At 40.0% G+C, this 21,503-nt stretch overlaps 1 protein-coding gene across 4 annotated transcripts in view; it reads left to right on the top strand.

Moving 5' to 3' along the window:
- The first annotated feature begins 259 nt into the window (after positions 1-259).
- SH3BP2 (SH3 domain binding protein 2) overlaps positions 260-21,503 on the top strand; it is a 40,272-nt gene continuing 19,028 nt past the window's right edge. The window contains exons 1-2 of one of the 4 annotated variants that reach the window (XM_075752606.1): positions 260-440; positions 17,744-17,822. Coding sequence is in view for 1 of the 4 variants with exons in the window: in XM_075752603.1 (XP_075608718.1) it covers positions 20,520-20,536 (17 nt within the window). In the remaining 3 variants the exon portion in view is untranslated. Of the gene's footprint in view, positions 441-17,743; positions 17,823-20,501; positions 20,537-21,503 lie in introns of those variants that run through there. The other 3 variants (XM_075752605.1, XM_075752604.1, XM_075752603.1) reach the window with 3 other exon arrangements.

The following is a 21,503-nucleotide window of genomic DNA, read 5'->3' as shown; positions in this document are numbered from 1 at the left end:
CTGCGTTTGAAAGCCGTGAGACAGCGACCGCCGCTAACAGGGGTCATGAGACCACCGAGAGAGTTTTCAGCACGCACAGCCCTAAAAGGGCCGAGCGGTGGCTACAGCTTTTAAACTGGACCCTGGCAGGGCAAGGCAGCTCCCTCAGGCACAAACGGCCGCTGTTTCGGCACAGTTGTATAGCCCAGCCCACTCCCTGCCCAGCCCTCCCCTTGGCGGCCTCCGCCCCACGCCAGGCCCAGCAGGGACTGCGCGGCCCCGGCTGCCAGCAGCCCGCACCGGCGGCTGTAGGGCGGGTGAGGGAGGCGGGACCGTCCCGGCAGGTGAAGGAAGGGGCGGGCGCTGGGCGCGGCGGCCGCTGCGGGGCCGGGCTGTGGAGCGGGGATGAGCGGCCGGCGTGGCGGCTGCCGCTCGCGGAGCTGAGCTGAGCAGTGGCTGAGGTAAGCGCCCTCTCGTCTCCTCACGGCGCCCTCCTGACAGGATCGGGGGGGTGAGCGGAGGCGTTCCCGTTCCCCCCAACCACCCCGCAAGCGACCTGCCGGCTCCCTCACACGGCCCCCGCGCGCTCCTTTCCCCTCTCGCCCGTGGGGGGGAGTGGGGGCGTGAAGGACCCTCGCACGTGTCCGCGTCCCCCTTCCCCGCTGCCGCAGCGCGGTGCCGAGGGGCGCCGGGAAGCGCCTCGGGTGAGTCATCGGGAGAAACGCCGCCGCCGCCCCGCGGGAGAGCCCTCTTGCCCGGCGTGAGGGCTGCGGCCTCGTGGGGAAAGGCGAGGGGTCGGGCGGCCCCCGGGAGCCGCCAGTTTCCCTCGCTGGGCTTCTGGAACCGTCCCCGGTCTCGGTCGGTGTCCCTCGGCAGCCACGCGTCTCTGGGAATGTGGGTAATTGTCACCGCGGCTCTGGGGAAGGTGCCATTCCCACTGCTGTGAGAGGAGCAGGGGAAAGACGACGTGTGGTGTCTCTCCGTCCCACGTGTTGACACCTTCAGTTCGGTGCCGCTTTGGTTACCTGCAGGTGTAAGGTGGGATGGAGTGAGTTTGGCAGCGTGAGTCCGCCCGCGTGAGAAGGAGAGGCTCTCAGGGGGAAAAAAGTGTAGGTGCTTTCCTTCAGGAAGATATGAAAGAGCTGTAGTGTTTCCCCACCTATACTGAGCTGCAGCTTTGGTGTTGAGTTGTGAGCATCAGCAGTAATTTCCTAGCATGTTTTCAGTGATAATATAAATGTATGTTAAAGGATGAGGTAAGACTTTTTATAGATGAAATATAGAGCACAAATATATTTTTGACAGCGTTTTCTGTAGTTTTATCACCGTCTTCAAGCCCCTTCAATCTTGGAAGTCTCTTCATCCTTATCTAGGTCATGCTGTCACCTCTGTCTAGTTCGAAGTTCCTGTTCATCTGCAGATGCTCTGTGCAAACTGTGTATGTACCTCTCGTATCAATAGAGGACAAGGACACCTGGCATGTGTTTGTTTAACTTGTCAGCTTTTATCCCACAAGTGCCCAGTGCAAATTGTTGGCAACTTAAGCGTACTGATACCCAGAATGAGTTGAGAAGGTGGATAAATGTTTCCCCTCCTACCATTCTGTCTGCTAAGACCTCTTTTCTGTGGGTCTTGATGCTAGCAAAGAACAGGTCAGTAGTGGGACTGAACCAGCCTTGTACCTTGTCTAACTTCATCATTACAGATGGTGTGATGTCGCTAAGTGGATGTCAAAGAGCTTCTCCTGCTGGTATATGCGCTCTGGCTGGCCTGTGGACAGGCAGGACTTCAGTTTCCTGTGTGAAATTAGTTGTATTAAACTGGTATCATTCCTACTGTGAAAAGCAAATTTCCACTTTCACTCTTCGTCTTGGTGTTAGTGTCTTAGGGGTTATTAAACAAATTTGGATCTGAATAATTATACACCTCTTCTGTTTATTTGTAGTTGTAATTGTACAGGAAATGTAGAGCTGGAGTCTCTGCAGTTTATTTCATTCACGTACCTCTTTCATGCTACAGACAAAAGTAGAATTAACTTGCTGTTTTTCTTTTAGGCATAACACATGTTTCTTTCCCTTCCTGTTACTGTATTTTGGAGACATCTTGCTGTTGCAAGAGAGCTGATTAATAGATACCCTTTGCCAATATTCCATTACTGAGGAGTCAGTACTGGGTCAGCTTAGCAGTGGGTTAAATGCTGTTTCCTGTTTGTAATTCTTTTGTTTTAAAATCTCCCAGCTCTCCATGAACTTCTTCACAAAGGTTGACAAACTTCATGCTAAAATGTCCAGAAAATAAAGAGGTTTTTTTGACATTATAAAGGAGGGAGATATAGACACACCAATTCTGGAAAAGGCTTAAAACTTTCAAACCAGTAAGAATGAATACACCAAGATAATTTCCTGCAGGCATCTCGGGTGGGGCTGTCAGAGTGACAATTCCTGTGTTTGAGGCCAATCTGATCAGTTGACAGTGAATCTGAAAGCTTCCATAGGCAGATGAAGCCCCTGTGCTTCTAAGACCAGACTTTCAATCTAATTTTGTTGTTAGAAAACTTAGTTATAACAACCAAAAAAACTGGGGGCGTGAAAAGTTTCCTCCTTCAATTTTTTTATTTAAGTGGACATGGAGCAGTCTCTGACAGAAAACCAAACATGAAAGCCAATTTGGTGATTAATACTAAGTAATACTAATGGAAATGCATTAGGAACTTCACAACACTAAAACACAAACATGGATGACCAAAAGGCACATACATATTTTTCATTTTACCTGTAGGAAAAGTGCCTTTGACACTCAAACCCTGGTGGTTACATAGTTTGCTCTTCACCCCACAGATTGTTAGTACATTTATTGCTATGCATTACAATACAGTAAGACTGCAGTGACAGAGGAGTGTGAGTTTTAACTTGACGACAGTAACTTAGTGGTGGTATATCTCCCAGTCTGTTTGACATGAGATGTTAGACAATGGGTAACTTGTGCTTTCGTCAGATTATCCAGCAGTTTCATAAGTTGTTTGGAATGTGCAGCCCTGCGAGTATTGTGTCAATTAATTGTTGCTGGCTTAAGCACTGATCTTAAAAGTACTTGCAGATGTAAGTAACCCTATTATTTGTAAAACTTTAGTTTGTATTACTGTAGGATTGGGATTTTGGCTTATAACATCTATCAGACCTTCCAGGAAAGTTCATACAAGCTCAGACTCTCAGCAGAATTGATGGATAGCTCTGTAAACAACGGTGAGGACTCATAACAGTTACCAGGGGACTTCCAGAGTATTTCAGTTTTGTTTGGATTTGAAAGTGTTGGATGATACAATGATTCTTCCATAATACGTTTTGTCTTCTGATGGGGATTTCTGAGGGAGGAGAGAAAATAACCTCCTTGATGGCCACTCCTTTCTTGTGTAGCTAAGCATTCTTCTGCCTTTTTTTTTTTTTTTAAGGTAAGCTTATTCCAGGAAGGTATTTCCTGATGACATTGCTTCACATTTGCTTTTGAACCTGTGCTGTAGTGGAACAAACAGTATCTGGAAAGGAGCTGGGAGTCTGGAAATCAGAGGGACAGGCTCAAAGGTAGTCTGCATTTCTGTAAATACAATACTGAATGGAATGTGCATTTTTTTTATACTATTATTACATATACATATCTCACTGTCTTTTCCTCTAATATTTACTGACAGTTGCTAACTCTCTTGTTAATCAACACCTTCTACTCATCTTATGCTAGAATGTCTAGACAAGTTATGCCTTTTGCAATGTGTTGAGGAAAGAATTGAAGGCACTGAAGTTTTGATCAGTATAACTACACTGGGTATTGTTGTAAACTTTAAGGAATTATTTATCATGCTGTATATTGCAAGCATATGTATCGTCAGATTGCTTGCTTAAGATAGATGACTAGACTAGCATATAACAGAATTCTCAGTACACCATGCTTTTTAAGAGCAATATGCTGTCTCCACAGTATTTCTCCAAGATCTGTTTGAAGATTTTTGAAGGTTTTTTCTATCTTGCTTCTTCTCCATGAGCTCCTATGTTGAATTTCTTATTTCTTTGTTAAAAAGAAAGGGGCTTGAAGAGTCCACATTTCATTTAACACATGCAGGAATCTGAAAACTATTTTTCCTGAGCTAAGGGATGAATTTTAAATAGGGCAGTAGTTAGGGGAGAATGCAGAGATGTGACTTCCTGTGGAAACAAAGCTAAATGTTGTTCTCCCCCTATACCAGCAACTGAAATAATCTATTTTACTTGTGTGCCAGCTCGTTTCCAGTAATGACCAAGTTCTTATCTCTTCCAAGGTGGTGTTACTGCAGTGGTTATGCATATCTGAATATCTTTGGCAGCAAGATATTTAAAGATGATGTACAGTGCAGAGAAGGAATTACAATCATTCAGAAATCAGACATAAATATTGCCAAAGTCTTCAGCTCCTGCGAACTCTGTTTTTAGAACCCAAGAAGAGAATAGCTTGTATGACTATTGCATCTTCCTGCTGCAGTCACAGGCTGTTTTAACTAGACTAATTCAGGGACACCTAAGCTGTAGCTAGGGCTCTCCATAAAGTAGTTCTGGCAAATCTTAGCGTCATGGAAAGTGGACATTCTGGATCCGTCTCCTAAAATGGTTGTAAGGAGCTGAGCTAGATAGCTGGTGTGAAATAAGCAAATCTTTGGCTAACTTTAGGAATAGCTGCTTGCTGAATTTTGTTGCTGGATTAATCTTCATAGCTGTGGTTGCCCAGAGGCAGGGAAAGTAGACCTTTACCTGTACCTTTTCCAGAAAGATAAGACTGTAGGAAAGTAAAACTCCAAGAAGGCAAGAGAACTCCTGGTTTAATCCTCTTTCTGTTTGAAAATTCTCACTGTTAACTGATTATGGTTAAAGCGTCCTGAATTTTTATTTTATTTGTGCTAAGTTACAACATTGACAAACTGTACATCATTAATCACTTATGGTCAGGATCACTTCTGTTCTAATGGAACAGTAGGTACATTTGAATCATTAGGTCTGTTCTGTCTTCCAGGGAATGCATATGTCTTTAATCCCTCCCCATGCTTTTCTAGTAGTAGTTTGTCAAAGAAGGAACTTCCCAATTCAAGCTAGTTCTGTATCCTTAAATTTTTAAGATAACCACTTTTGTCATAGTTAAATGCAGCCACCCTACTGTAACTTATAAAAACCTGAGATTTTTTTTTTTTTTGGTCATTGTAGACCATTTCCTTGGATATGTTAGGGCAGGAAGACAGCAGGTTTGGTTCTGTTCTTTGTAGTATGATGGGCTCTAGTTTATGTAGGCAGTGATACTGTACATTGTAGTGTATGAGCACTTAGGCATGACTGGTGATTCCTGCTAATTCCAAATGGATTTAGGTGCCTATGGAGACTTTTACAGCATGGAAATGGCTTTCACTCTCTCACAGAACATTTAGAAAACTAATACATGCACATAGATTTCAGGTCACTTTACAAAAACTTTACAGTGGTCCATGTAAACAGATTATGATTGTTGTTGCTTGATGTAGCAGACATTGCAACTGAATTTTATTTACATGTACAACATCATTGCCTCTTGACACATGCGTGCACAAAGGACTTGTGTATATCACTGTAAAACACTTCATTGATATTCTTGATTGTTTCATTGCAGGGAATATATTACAACCCCAAAGAGGAAAGTTACTGTACACATTTAACCAAGGCTTTTATTTTATTATCCCTTCAGCTTTACCATAAATGAGAGCACTAGGAGAAACTCGCATTTATGCCTTTAATCATGAACTCACCTGTAAGGGCTCTTCAAACAGGAAATCTTTCATTCCAGATGGCTTTCTCAAAATATGAAAATGGAATTTTCATTGGAACTGATATGGGAGCAACAACTGAGCAAAGCATCAGCCTTAAAAGTTGTTTTTTTTTTTAAAATCTGGTGGCCATGCTGAGTATTATGTAACTTTCTGTGAGCACCAAAACCCCAAAGCTTTAGAATTCTCTTCTTTTTGGCACCATTATGCGAAGGTCATGAATGAGGTCCCTAAGAAAGAGGAGTTGTATATATTTTAAGCAAGCATTTATTATTCACTTTTTCAGGGTGCATGTACTGTATGTTTTGAGCCTTTCCACCAATTGGAAGGATAACATGCCATTTTAAAAACCCAGAAACTAAAATCCTTCAGCATAGTAGCTGGAGCCTCAAAAGAAGCAAGACTCAAATTTAGTAGTACATTCACTAATATTTAAGGATGTCTTTCCAAGGCTGTGAACACTTTTGCAGAGTTGACAGTTCATCAAATTATTTCAGCTCTCAGAGTTTGAATTCAGTTATGAATTTCTGTACAGATGGAGCATCATTTTGCCCGGTAAAGGAGGTAACTTTTACAGACCGGAGCAGCTGCCTTCTGTCACACGGGTGTAGTCATTCTTTCTTTAGCATATTTACCTTCTTTTGTTTGTTCACCTTCTATGCCCCTTTCCCCTATCTAACTGTATCGCTGTCTTTTTCTCTTTTCAGCATACCTATGAGACTGGTAACAGTCTGTGGCTTGAGTCTTCAGGCAGAGATGGTTTTTTTCTTTTTCTCCTTTCTTTGTCAAAATCAATGGTGTGAACAGAAAGACTGGAGGTGGATCAGCTATTTATCTTAGCAGTTATTTTTAACTGTGCTGTGCAGCAATACCACAATATGCCTTTTGCATATACGGAGCAGTATTGCAGTGATGCTAGAATTCAGGCACTGTATTAGTTTCAGTATAGTTTCAGTGAGTTTAAAATAAGAAACCCCACACTGACTGACTAGTGCTTCTAGACAGTAGCTGCTCACACCTAGAGCAGAGGAGGATCAGAAATTTACTAAAGGACCTTGTTCTTAGCATTGGCTATTTGTCTTTCATGTTACAGTTCACCTCCTGTTTTACAGCTAATTTGTAAATTACCAGCACCTTGACTTAACACTGGTTACCAAATTCCAATTAAATGATTGGTTCTAACTTGCTGTAGAAAAACAGCCTGCATTTAGGAGTTGGAATTATTTTCCTCATTCTTGCTTCTGGCAGTACTTGGCAAGAAAAGGCTGGGAGAGTCCAATGGCACCAGTGTGCGTGTCTCGAACTGTTGCTACCTCTGAGATCTTTGTCTAAGTGTTGAATAGAGGCGGAGATGATCGGAAGCATGCTGCAAGACTCATCATGAAAGGTGATTTACGCATAACAGAGACATGACTAAAAGCAAAAGATTTCTCAGGAGTTTGAAGTGTATCCAAATAAACAAGGAGAGAGAGAATAGTGGAAGGAAGTAGGAAGATTTAGGGTTCCTAGGCTTAGTACTTGTGTGGTTAAAAAAATATAAATAAAACATACTGAATGATGGAAATGTAGTCTGCATGTGTGGGTTGTCTCTCTATTAGGACAAGAATGTGAATTTAGATTGGGCTTCAGTGACCTGAATCCATTGTTACTGAGTGTAAATGTACTTTTTCATTGTTCAAGATAGCCAACCTGGAACTGCTAGCTGAACTGCATCTTTTGGTGTTATTCTCCTTCAACAGATGGAAATAAGGTCAGGTCTAGTTTAGCTGGCAATCTTCCTATTTAGATGAACCATGAACTTGTGCTGTGCAATTTAATTATTAATCCTTAAACAAAAGCAAGACTTAATTCTAAATGTTCTTGAGATGACTTCAAATAACTCCAGCTTCATCTTGTATTAGCGTTGAGTTTTTCATTTAAAGATAAGCAAAATAAAAACCAAGAACCCTTGGAGGAGGGAAATCTTGCTTAACACATCAGTTTCCACTTCAATGTTCAGTTCATTTCCAGAGAAGTAAGCTTCCTACTCTCCAGCAGAGCTTTACTTTGCTGAAATCAGTTGCTGAGATGTCTTTACCTTTATTTATGCAGCACTTCAGGGCAGCATGTCAGATCCTGAAACAGATTCTAGTAAGTTTAAAAGCATGTGTTACTCATTTTCATTTTTTCATGTAATAGCTGTTTAGTAACAAAAAAGGAAGAAAAGAGACGGAAGTAGATAATGTTGTGAATACCTCAGTCTTCTCTGGTGAAATATGGCTTGTAAGATGAGAAAAAAAAAAGTGGTTTGGTAGGAAGCTTTGTTTCCTTGTTCTATTTTTAACTTCAGCTGCTGTAATGATAGACATTAATCATCATTCTGGAAACAGTCCTTTTTATAAATATTTGCATAGTTTCCTATTAAATAAATGGTAGTCTGTTGAGGTGGGGAAAAACCCCTCACTTTGAGTTTCAAAGTCTCATGAACTATGATTTTTGGGATTATACCCTGTTGAACCTGCAATTTCCTTTCAATGTATGCATGTAAATCTTATTCCAAGTTAAAATTTCTTTGAAATAGTCCTTCATCTCATGTTTTATTAGCTCTCATATTGTTTTACAAGACTTGCTGTACTTTTTAAAATTCTGATATGAGTGAGGGACAATCTCTGTTGGTGTATTTGTAAAACTTGTTAAAACTCTTTTCTAAAGTTTTGGTTTAAATGCCACATCCTTACAAATTTCACCTCGAAGTCTACCTAGTTCTCCTTAATTTCAGCAGAAGTTACTTGCATCCATCTAAGTGCTGAGGTTGGCATTCAAGCCAGAATGTGGTTAACCTTAAGAGCTAGTTCCTACAACCAAGCAGCAGAGGCTTAAATTATTAGTCTCTAATCTTGTGACAACTCTACTAAAAAGAGTAAATCATTACCTTGATGTTGCTTAACAGTAATTCTGTTACAACATGTCACATAATTGTCTGTTTCTCGTAGACCAGGCTGGAACTTGTTAGACACTCTGAAGAGACCAAGTTCAATATATTACAATTGGAAGACAGTTACTTCCTCAGGTGAGAGCATCTCTTATCTCAGAGCGCTGTGGTATGATCTTATTGCAGAGATGGCATAGGCTGTTACTGAGTGTTGTTCTTTCATTACATGCACTCTTAAACATTTTACACAAATCTAGCAATTGCACTTTTTTGACCAAGGCTATGTACTGAAGTCAGCTTCTGGTTTTTCTTTATACTAATAAAACTGTACACTTTAGATACATAGGCTTGTGTAAGAGCTAGTCTTCCTTTTTGTTGTTTTCTGTACCTTCCTGTATTCCTGGAAGGATTAGCATTTTTTTCTGCTTTATGTCCTGATAATAATGTAGAGAGAAATCTAGCACAAAGAAACCTAGACTATGAGTGTACAGGTCTTATTGACAGATGAAAGGCTTACAATGAGCTAATTCAAGACTGATCTGATCTGTAAACTTGACTAATCAAAATGAGGCACTTTGAGGTATGTTTGGGCAAAAGTGACCTGACTTACACAGCATCTGCAGCTGTTAATCGCATTTGGTCAGTCAGGCTTAAACATTCAAGCTTTCCGCTGTAATTTTTTCAGTCAGTTAATCAGACTCCACTGTCATGCCAGGTAGGTATGTTTCCAAAGCACTGTGCAGTTTTAAGTGAGTGGAGTGGGACTTGTGTATACAGACTTTTGTGTGGAGAAATATGCTTTCCGTTGTCAAAGTGGGCGTACCACCTGTAGGACCGTGGGATAATCAATCCTGTGTAGTCTCTGTGGTTTGGTATCTAGGAAAAGGTACTTACCTTTGATTTTTAACTGGAGACTTGCATTAGGACTGTAAATAGGTAAATATGCTCAACAGAACACTAACTAGAAAGAGTTTTCTGAGAAGACAAAATACTCATTGCAGCAGGGGCAAATGCGTCCTGCTGTAAGATTAGTAGTTCTCTTCCCTGGACATAGAAAACTACCTTGAAGAATACCGATGGGATTATATGCAACAGAATTGTGATCCTGGATTTAGGAGAACCCAAACAAATAAGATGATGATGAATAGTCTGGCCCAAATTTATTCTAGTCCCACCATCAATAAGCTTGTGTGGGTACTCTTACTCAGAAGTAAATTAAGGATGGCTGACTGGAATTCCATGACTGGAATTATGCTAGCTAAATACTTGATGTGTGACTGTGTGGTGGGGGAGGGAGGGAAATTTGGAAGGGAAAGAGGAATATTTTAAATGTACTTTTAATATTTAAATTAGGAGAACAGAGTTAGATAACCTAACTGTTCTCTAGCCACTTAGAGGAAACTATTCTATTGAGTGCACCCTCAGTAAGTTCGCAGATGACACCAAGTTGGGCAGGAGTGTTGATCTGCTGGAGGGCAGGAGGGCTCTACAGAGGGATCTTGTCAGGCTGGATCGATGGGCCAAGGCCAATTATATAAGATTCAACAAGGCTCAGTGCCTGATCCTGCACTTGGGTCACAACAACCCTAAGCAATGCTACAGGCTTGGGGAAGAGTGGCTGGAAAGCTGCCCGGCAGAAAAGGACCTAGGGGTGTTGGTCAACAGCCGGCTGAATATGAGCCAGCAGTGTGCCCAGGTGGCCAAGAAGACCAACAGCATCCTGGCCTGGATCAGAAATAGTGTGGCCAGCAGGAGTAGGGGAATGATCTTCCCCCTGTACTCAGTGCTAGTGAGGCCACACCTCCAGTACTGTGTTCAGTTTTGGGCCCCTCACTACAAGAAGGACATTGAGGTGCTGGAGTGTGTCCAAAGAAAGGCAACAAAGCTGGTGAAGGGTCTGGAGCACAGGTGTTATGAGGAGCAGCTGAGGGAACTGGGGTTGTTTAGCCTGGAGAAAAGGAGGCTGAGGGGAGACCTTCTCACTCTCTACAACTACCTGAAAGGAGGTTGTAACCAGGTGGGTGTTGGTCTCTTCTCCCAAGTAACAAGTGGTAGGACAAGAAGAAATGGCCTCAGGTTATGTCAGGGGAGGTTTAGATTATTATTTATATTTAGATTATTATTAGGAAAAATTTCTTCACCGAAAGGGTTGTCAATCATTGGAACAGGCTGCCCAGGGAAGTGGTTGAGTCACCATCCCTGGAGGTCTTTAAAAAGATGTGTAGATGTGGTGCTTAGGGACATGATTTGGTGGTGAACTTGGCAGTGCTAGGTTAACAGTTGGACTCAGTCATCTTAAAGGTCTTTTCCAACCAAAATGATTCTGTGATTCTGTTTGTGGGAAGCTGTTATGGGAAGAAGTCGCAGTGAAATTCTTTTTTCCCCTCTGAACGCAAAGCCTCAGTGAGTCATTTCTCCCCTCTTCTTTCCCCTTCCCTCTCCCTGCCCTGGCCCTTATTTCTGTCCCTGGGCAAATATCGCAGCTGTTGTGAAGATGATTGTAATTCGGAAAGCCACTGATTTGAGTGTCTGAAGAGGCAAACTGAAGCATTGTCAGAGGAATGCGTGAATTTGCTGAATCTCACCTCTTTTGCTGTGAGGTGCAGATAACCTTTCTAATAATGATGGAAACAATGGTGATAAGAGGGAATACTGTAGTTCCCAATGTACACAGTACTAAATGATATCAAAGTGATTAAGTCTGGAAACTATCTGTCATATTGGCACTTTGCCTGCTGCGCCTCTGCTGCCAGACTGTTTCTCCACAGCTGCATGGCATCCCTACTCCTGCACTGGATAGCAGTTGTGTTTCTCCTCCTCTCTGCTGCCTGGCAGCTCTTCTGCTTAACTGAGCTGGCTGATGCTGTGGCTCATTGTCCCTAGAGGAATGGGAGGACTGCCAGGGGTAGAAGGGTATCTTGGTAGAAGAGAAGGGTCTCACAGTGTTGCTGATGCCACTTGTGCACTTGCAGCTTGCTCCCCAGCAAAATTGGGTTGGCAGGTGGCAAGGGATTAGTGACAAATCTGTTAATTACTAAAGATGTACTAACCTCTGATCTAATGGGCTGCAACAGTATTGTGCTGCTTAATAATTAGTGGGTAGTAGGCAGCTCACTGCTGGGCTGTTGAACTGGGAGCTAGGTCTCTTTGTCCAGAGTTGGAGATCTTACTCCAAGGAGTGTGGCACTTGGTTGATGGGCTTTGTTTACTGAGAGAGTGCCAAGCAGAAGGGATTTGCAGCAGTGTCTTTGCTATGAAATGTGGCAAGTGGAAGTCTTTTTGCTTGAAACTCTCTTCTTTTGCCAACTTTATACAATTCCTTTCTGTCCTGGAGTGTTCTTTTCCATTTTAGATAGCAAGGAGTAAACAAATGAGATGAATGGATTTATGCTTATGCCATTTCTACCATTTTGGCCAATGTGTTAAGTCTGCCATGTGTTACTCATTCCCTGTCATTTTTGTAGCCCTAAGGAGATGACGAAAAGTGCGTGGTCTGGTGGTCTGGTAGGATTTTACTCTAAATGTGTTTGCTAGTGTGTGTTAATTGAGAAGGTGTGTGGAAGAAATGCACCTTGCACGTGAATTGGGAGTTGTGAAGTGTCATTCGTGCCTTTCTATGGAAATAGAAGTTGTGAGAAAGCTCTGTCTCCCACACAGTCTTTACCAGTCGCAGCAATGATGTTGGCCAGTCTTCCTTTTTTTTTTTCTTTTTTTTTAGTTTCTTGCTGTTGAGTTTTTAAGTTTTTGACCAGCTCACAGGTAAAGACAAAATATTAACTTGGCCTGATATTCAGGCATGAGTCCACGTAAAAAGCAAATACAAACCTGATCTATTCCTAATAATCCTGTACTAAGAAGAAGATAAACTATATCACCATTCACTAGTTAACTGTTGTGTCCTAAGGTCTGATGGTTTTATGTTGCGTATTTTGGCAACATCACCTAGAAAAAGAAGAGGGAGCTGGTAGTAGAACGAAAATCATTGAGGATAGTGTTCTGTAGAACAGCCAAAATATCAAAAGGAATGGTGAGTCTTGGAGAGTAGATTCCTTGTGACTTCTAACTGAACAGTTACATCTCTAACAAAGTGGAATGAAAAATGATAAAGAAAAAATATGTAGCGTTCCAAACGAGCAAAAAATTAAAGTTTTAAGACTTCAAGGTTTACAGTTGTCCTAGTTTCAGCTGGGATACAGTTAATTTTCTTCATAGTAGCTAGTATGGAGCTATGTTTTGGATTTGTGCTGAACAGTGTTGATGATATAGAGATTATTTTGTTATCGCTGAGCAGTGCTTACACAGAGCCAAAGGCTTTTCTGCTTCTCGCACCGCCCTACCAGCAGGATGACTGGGGATGCACAAGAAGTTGGGAGGGGACACAGACAGGACAACTGACCCCAACTGATCAAAGGGATATTCCATACCATATGATGTCATGCTCAGCTTGGGGAAGATGAAGGAAGGGGGAGTGGTGGTGTTTGGAGTGATGGTGTTTGTCTTCCCAAGTCACCGTTACACATGATGGAGCCCTGCTTTCCTGGAGATGGCTGAACACCTGCCTGCCCATGGGAAGTGGTGGATTAATTGCTTGTCTTGCTTTGTTTGCATGTGTGGCTTTTGCTTTACCTATTAAACCATCTTTATCTCAGCCCATGAGTTTTCTCACTTTCACTCTTTGATTCTCTCCCCCCATCCTGACAGGGGGGAGTGAGTGAGCAGCAGTGTGGGACTTAGCTGATGGCTGGGGTAAAACCACAACAACAGTACGTAGCAAGCACTCTTTCAAGATCAATTGTGTATACTTTAGTCTTAATACTTTCTAGCATTCTCTCCATCCTTTCTGACTTAAGGCTTATTTTTTCACATTCAGTTAAACTGTATTGCAGTCCTTGCATGCATTATTTTTGATTGTGCCATGCCAGCTGCTGGTTCTCTGGTAGACTGCACAGGAGAGGAAGTGGCACTGGAGCAATGAAAGTGAAGTGCAATGGTTTTGTTCTTACTTTCCTACGGCTCATTTCCAAAAAAAAAAAAAAAATTATAGTTGTAATAACAGTTAGTAATGTCTTATCTAGACTTAAAAGGTAAACAAGTCTTTTTATGTCTTGTGAACAATTTGAATTAGTTGTTTTTAAAATAGGTCAACTGAAGATTATTGAATCTGCAAGTTAATGCTTTTGCTACTCTTTTTTTTTTTCTTGTGGAGAGAATCCATGCAAGAGATCTTTGGAAGGGGAACAACTACTTCTCTGATATCTTAATATTTGTTCTTGCTTAGATGCAAATTAAAATGGATGTACTTGTTTGTACAGTTAGAAAAATTTAACACCATGTTATAGCTGGCATAATTTAACCACCATCTGTTATGGTTCTTCCAAGAAACCAAAATAGCAATAAATTAAAGATTAGCATATGTATATAAACCTGCACAGATACAGATGGAATATAACCTGAATAATGGGAGGTGGAAAGAGTCTACAGTTTTACTTGAAACAAGCTATTTTCCAGAATGTGCCTTTGATAACCATAATGATGCTTTTATTTCTCTGGTATGAGAAGACTTTTGAACAATCAAACTGCTTCTTGTAATTTTTGTTTTCTTAAACTGATTCTTTGGAGCAAAAATTCTACTTAATCTATCAGTGGTGTATCTCCATTGGTTTATCATGTAAACTGTATGTGCTTTTGTGATTGTATCAACATCTTTGCTAACCTGTGATGTGCTAAATTTAGAAATATTTTATACAATTCTAGAGACAATTTTTTTTTCAAGTATGTAATGAGATAATTTAAGTTTGAACCATTGGGGTTGTTAGGTTTTGATGCACTGGAGATGTACATGACAGAAATTGAAAATGAACTCCATTATAACCCAGAAATGTTTTTCATTAAAAATAATGGCTTACTCGTTAACATTAAATGACTAGAATGTGTGAAAGATTGTCTGATATTTTTTGGAGGAAGGGGAGGCTTTTTGGACAGAGTGCACTTCTGACACCTTCTAGCACGTCTCTCAGCTTTAGAGTTCTTTTTTGTGGCTGTAGATACAAACATGTTTCTAATGCATGTCTATGCTTTCAGGTAGTTAATAAGTGCAGGGTTTTTTAGAGGATGTTAAATGTATCAGTCTGTATGGTTTTAAATGCTATATAAAAAGTCACAAATACCATTGAATAGTTAAAAAGTGTGTAGAAACAGCAGTTTTTCCTTGTAGTTCAGCTTCTGTAGATCTCTTATTTTGTGGTGCCAGTAACACACACAGCTGAGTCAATGCATCTGTGATACATATGATCTGTCGTTTGGTTTGGGTCTGCGCAAACTGTTGTTGTATTTACTGTATGAAGATGTCAGGTTTGATTAGTTAGGTTGAAACAGGACTAATTCCATTGACCCAAATTCCTCAATTTCCTTTGTGCAGCTCTCCATTGTGTACAAGTGACTTGTATTTAGAATGCCTTAAGAATATCTAGGATGTGTATAGCAGGAAGATAATCTATAAATATTGTAAAAGCTTCTTCTGGAAGTGGTGTTTGCTCCATATGTAAGAGTAAACTTGAATTTTATGGAGTACGAAAAATGAAAGAATCCTATACAGGCTTCCTGGAGATAATGGCTGTTATTTCTAGGCAGTGCACAAAGCATAAGCTTTTGAAGGTCATAAAGAAGAATGCCCTTATATCATAACCAGCTCATGTCTGTAAGGAGTCTGACTATACTGTTCTGAAAGAGTTTTTAAAAAAAACAACATTGCATTTGTGCAGTGTTCTTTCTTAAAAGTATTCCTCGTAGTTTATCTTGCTAAGAAGATTAGTAGGGTTGTTGGAGTTTATAACATACACCATTTCTTTAAGAACTGTATAGATATGATTTTTTTAATGTATATATATTTATTTATAGTGTATGTATTAAATAAAAGTTAGCTTTGGAGGTGAAAAGTCAATCAGGCCAGGAGTCAGCCAAATGTTCTTTGGACCAGCTTTGAGGTGACCATAAGAATGGAAAAAACAGACAATGTTATTAGATGTTTCAGAAAGAGAACTTGCTTCTTTCCAAATCCTAAGGTAGGATAGGTTAATGTGATGGCAGGAAGCATCTTCAAATTAAAATGGGCAGGAGGGAGGGAAATAATCTAACTGGACTATAAGACTGTATATATAAAAAAAAATTCCAGGCTTCTGCTAGGTTCAAACTTTGGCTGGAATAAGTCCTTAGGTCTTAATTTATAAAAGAAGACTTGATGGGAAGGAAATGGAAATATCTTTTAAAGTGAATGTTCCCATTTACAGACTTTTTTTTGAGCACTTGATGGGACAATAGGATTGTCTGTATGGAGTTAGATCTGAGGAGTTCTTATGGAAGAGTGTAAGAACTGGACAAAGATATAGAATATTCTTCCAGCGTAAGAATTTGCAGCTCAGGGACTTGCTGGTGTCATTTTAAGTGCCAAAGACTGAGATCTTGGAATCTGAGATGGATTTCTGTATTCCCAGCTTCTCAGTCACTGTGCACTAGGCTAGATGCATTACAGATTTTTTCTTTTGCTTAGTTGTTTTGGGATTTTTCCCTCCTCTGAAATATTAATGATCACAACTCTAGGAAGGGTTTTTACATGTGTAGTACCAACAAATCCATTCCCATTATCTTTAGTTTTCTGAAGTCTTTTTCCCAGTGTGAAAGCCTTTGTAAAGGTTATGTCTTGACTTTCAAGACAGGTCAGAAAAGGAGATGATTTGAAGAAAAGAGTTAAGTGACATCAAGATCAGATGCAAAGCAAGGATCTAGAACTTGTATTTTAGCTCCTTGGCTTTAACCTATCATACTGTGAGGTGTTTGTTTCACTAATAGTATGTTGTGGGCTTTCTGTGAAATCTTTCTGCAGACTTTGGCACTATGCCAATAATATATTTTATTAGGCAAACTGTAATCTGTGTTATGAACAACAACATTGTTATTTCATGTCCTATGAAGTATTCCATATGTATGTCTTCTGTACTTGAAAATAGACCTGCATGAACTCACTTTTTGAATGCAACTCTACAGCTTTGGAGGCGTAGGTCGATGTTGGGCTAACCCTTGCTGTTGGAGTTCATTTAAACAGGATTTAAAGGGGAATAATTTTTTTCCTTTTGGTCATATTTCTGAAGCAAGTAGTGGTTTCCATAAAAGAAATTATATTATAAAATGGCATTGTCCAACTTGTCTTGTAGAAGAAACCCATTGCATTTGATTATACATTTTTAGGGTTACATGACATGGAATGACTGTTCCCTCTCATGTCTTCCAAATTAAAATTGTTTACTGCAGTCTTTCTGGCGCAGCCTTGCAGTACATTTGTTTTAATTTTAAAATCTTGACCTAAAATTCCAACTACATGTGATCTGGTGGTTACAATTAAATTCAGGTTTTGTAGAAGTAAGCATGAGCTTGCAGAAATTCTTCTTTTCAGTACATGATAAAAGAAAAAGAAAAAAAGAGGGAAATACTACATCTTTTTTTAAGTGATGAAATATATGGTAGCCTTAAATCCTGGTTATTGTCATCCATGCTGCTCCCTGTTTCAGTGTTTCGAGTGGTTGGAAGTGGGAGTGGCAAAATGCTTACGCCTTACAACATCCTTTAGAGAAGTCCCTATCGTGATTTAAAAGGGAACAGTCGTTGGAATCTGAATAAAGAAACTGTTTCTGGTGCACCTACTTGCTTGTAAGAGGTTTTGAGCAACAAGGAGCTTCAAAACTGTTGGAGATGGGGACCGCTCATTAGCAATACAGCCCAGTTGGGCCTTCTAATTCTATAAATTACATTTTCATGCTTATTAGTTTATTTTGAGATTCTGGTTCCTAGTCAGAGTTTCCAAGTATGAGAAGAGCAAACTCTGAGATGCTTCACTGCATCGCTACTTAAAAGCCAGCACCATCTACTGTGTTGTACAGCACTACAGTATAGAACGAGTCTTTGCAGTTATGCTTTGTCTTTAAATTGTATCACATAGTCTCTTTACAAGCAAAATAAAAATAGGAAATGTTTATCTCGTTTTGTTTTCCCAGGGTCTGACAGAAGTTGAACTTCCTCTCTGGTGCTGGCTGCAGCCGTTTGCCTGCAGAGGTATATTTCCTTCAATAGAAGGTTAGTGCAGTCCACCAGAAGAGACATGCAAGCTTGAAGGGCTCATGGATGACATCACCAAATGCTTCCTCTATACCAGGGCTTGCTGAATTTCTTTAGTATTCCATTAGTAGCTTCTTATTGGGGTCAGCAATAGAGTTTATAAATTTACTCATTGCAGGTTTTTTTACTGATAGATGTTCAAAAGGATTTTCTCCATAAGCTTGATGTGTTTTTGTTGTTTTTTACATATCCTGCTGCAGGAATGTTTTTAAATTGCTTATACTTAGTACTTCTGTTGACTTGCATGTACACTCACATGAAATACTCTCCTTAACTGGCAGTAGTAGTCTTGGATATAAGTTTTGGTAGTCTTGTACAAGCACAGTGTACAATGAACTGATAGATGTTGTATGTGTTGCCAAAGTGCTTCAATATCAGAAGTGGTAGAAAATGGTGAACACAAGTATAGGCCTCTCAGGTGGGTTTTTTGCCTTTCTTTTCCTTTGGACTCTTGATGTTCTTTAAATTGATTTAAGTAAAATTCTAAGAAAACAGAAAAAAATATTTCCTAACAACAGGCTTAACTGTATATGGCAAGACGTCTGCTGGTTAAATGTACCAATCAGATATGCTTTATAATCAGTAATGGATATTTGACTCCCTCTTGTCAATTCCTAAAAGCCTTTATTTAGATGTTGCTTTTACTAAAGTTTAGTGGTTTACCAGCTTAAATGCTTAAAGGTGTTTTGACATGTAAGCAGAAATTTTGTGGCCCAAGAGTGCCTCCTGAATTATCAACTATGAGTACATTAGTGATAAATTGTTTGCAGTACATCACAAACCAGCCTAGCAGTAAAATTGTTTCAACTGTAATATCTTAAATTTAAAAACTTCTGCCAAGGAAATAAATAATTTGTGGAAACTCCCACTTTAAGTGTCTTCGTGTATTTGGGGAAACTCCCTTTGCAGCTGTCCGCAGCACAACTGCGGGAATAGGACTTTGGCAATCATGTTTGTACTGCTGCTCAGTTACGTGATTTTTTTTAAAGTATGGTCTAGTTTAAATTGTTCTACAAGTACCGATGAAAGATATCAGTTAATCATAGCATTTACAGTCCTTTTTACAAGAATGTATATACGTAACAGTTAAAAGGAACAAAGAACCTGTCCATCTGGTTTGAATAGTAAATGAGAATCGAAGACTTGCCTTGATGATGTATCTTTGAATTTATTCTAAAGAAACATGATAAGCAGCAAAAATTTTTAAGAACTTGCCTTCTATTTTAAGTGTTTCTTATACCAAGTGTTTGTTACTGGTGCGATTGGTCTGGCATAGACTTGACATCCAGCTAACTTGCTGAGTGAATGCTCCTATGCAGTTTTGAGGGGCCTTTCAATTCAGTGGAAATCCCTTAAACTTAACTCAAAAAGCTAGTCATAATAAAATTGCCAGCAGAAAATTATGCTAAGATAGCTGTACTGTTGATTTGAATTCAACCCTTATTTATATCAGTATGAAGTCTTAAGTTATTTTTCAAGGCTAGCTGATGCAAAGGAATCTGTTAAATGATAATGTTCTTATATTGAGAGTTTGCAGAAGGTTCTTCTCTTCCAGCTGCACAGTGTAATTTTGTTTTTTACAAGCTATGTGTATACCGCGGTTGTACTTTTGGTGTACAGATGTTTGAGCAGTATATGACATTAACCATATCCCAAAAACAAAGTCAGTATATCATCTTCTAGGACTTGTGCCAAGCTGTTTGGTGAAACAACTAAGAAAAGTTACAACTTTGTTTTAAAATTGATGTGCTCTTTCTCCTAAGTACGGCTTATTTATTGCACACCACTGCTGGCTGGCTTTTTTGAAGTTCCAAGCCAACAATATGTCCATAGATGTTCAGAGCTTAAAAGCAGTGGGGTATAAATAAAAACTCAGAAGCTTTTTGACCTGAAGTGTTTCTCACTTTTCGATTGAATATATATTATCAAGGCTTCAGCTACTTTTTAAAATATGTATAAGTAAATATATTATTAAGGCTTCTTCAGCTCTTCCTAAGTAAGCTGAATGAGGGAGTGATAATCCAGAGGAGGGCCACAAAGCTGGAGCACCTCTCCTGTGAGGACAGGCTGAGAGAGTTGGGGTTGTTCAGCCTGGAGAAAAGGCGGCTCCGGGGAGATCTAATTGCGGCTTACCAGTACCTGAAGGGGCCTACAGGAAAGATGGTGAGGGACTGTTTGTCAGGGAGTGGAGTGACAGGACAAGGGGGAATGGGTTCAAGCTGAAGGAGGGTCGATTTAGATTAGAAGTTAGGAAGAAGTTCTTCACTGTTAGAGTGGTGAGGCACTGGCACAGGTTGCCCAGAGAGGTTGTGGATGCCCCATCCCTGGAAGTCTTTAAGACCAGGTTGGATGGGGCTTTGGGCAACGTGGTCTAGTGGAGGGTGTCCCTGCCCATGGCAGGGGGGTTGAAACTAGATGATCTTTAAGGTCCCTTCCAACCCAAACCACTCTATGATTCAATGATAGTTGAAGTTTAAAGAATAGGAATTCTTTCACATCCGAAGGATTTTTGGAAGTTCTGGCCTAATTTCTCCCCTTTGTTGCTGTTTTGTTTGGGTTTTTTATTGTTATTATTGTTGTGCTGGAGGTCACCCAGCAGAAGTAATTCTGATGCATGGTTATTCATATTTTTCACAGGACTGCCTTACCTAGCAGATGAAGGATTCAGGCAAGTAATTTACACTTGTTCTTCTACAATCTGCAGTTGTGGAGTATACAGTTGACAGATATATCATCTCTCAGCATAGTGGATGTGTTTCCACTATGATCTAGAAACTTGGGATTAAACTAGTTTGGTAGAATTAATAAAATAATAGAACTCAGAATAATCTACTCCTGATTCAAGCTCATTAAAGTCAGTAAAACATTAACAGAATGTGGCCTTTAATGCCTTACTATACTGTAGGCTTTTATGGAAATATATAATATATGAACTCTTATATTTCTGACTGGAATGTGACTACTGAGCTGACTACTTGCTGCAGCTGAAGGAAAGTAGTTTCTATGGTTGGGGTTTTTTTGTCGCTTTGTTAATTTTTCTGCCTCACCTCTTGCTGTGCTCTTCTCATACTGCTTTTATTTACAGTCCATTCTTGCAGTTTCCTGTAAATTGGTCAGCAAGAGGAAGCTCTGTTGCTGCAGAGACAAGTCAACCCGTCATCTAGACTAGTGAAATTATACTGGCAAGGACAGCATAGTGCCAGATGTATGTTTTATTGCTTTTGCTTTCCATTGACTAAAGATAAATAGGACTGCTTTTGACTAGGAGCAAGAACTGTTTCTAACCATGGCAGGTATGATTGGCTGACTTCCTCAGACAGTGGCCCTGCTGGAACTAAATCCAAATGAAATTCTCCCTAGGTTACCTTGGTGCAAAGCTGTTCTCACCACTGATTTTGTGGAGATAAATGAAAATTAGTGGTCTGAAAACCATATACTAGAGTTATTTGCAAAACTGAATTTTGCATTGTGAAGAAGGATAAATTAAATATTCTTTCACTTCCCTGACAGACATGTTAATTAAATCCATAAAGATTTCTTGTCTCTTCAGACTCTTTATTTGCAATTTTGAAATACCACCCTTCTGATTAATGTTTGGTCTAGAAAGTTAAGCTGAATTTTTCATTCATCCAAACCTGT

The sequence above is a fragment of the Balearica regulorum genome, chromosome 4 (genome assembly GCF_011004875.1).
Source record: "Balearica regulorum gibbericeps isolate bBalReg1 chromosome 4, bBalReg1.pri, whole genome shotgun sequence".
NCBI lineage: Eukaryota > Metazoa > Chordata > Aves > Gruiformes > Gruidae > Balearica > Balearica regulorum.
Note: the sequence above shows the minus strand (reverse complement) of the source record. Positions and strands in the feature narration are given on the sequence as shown.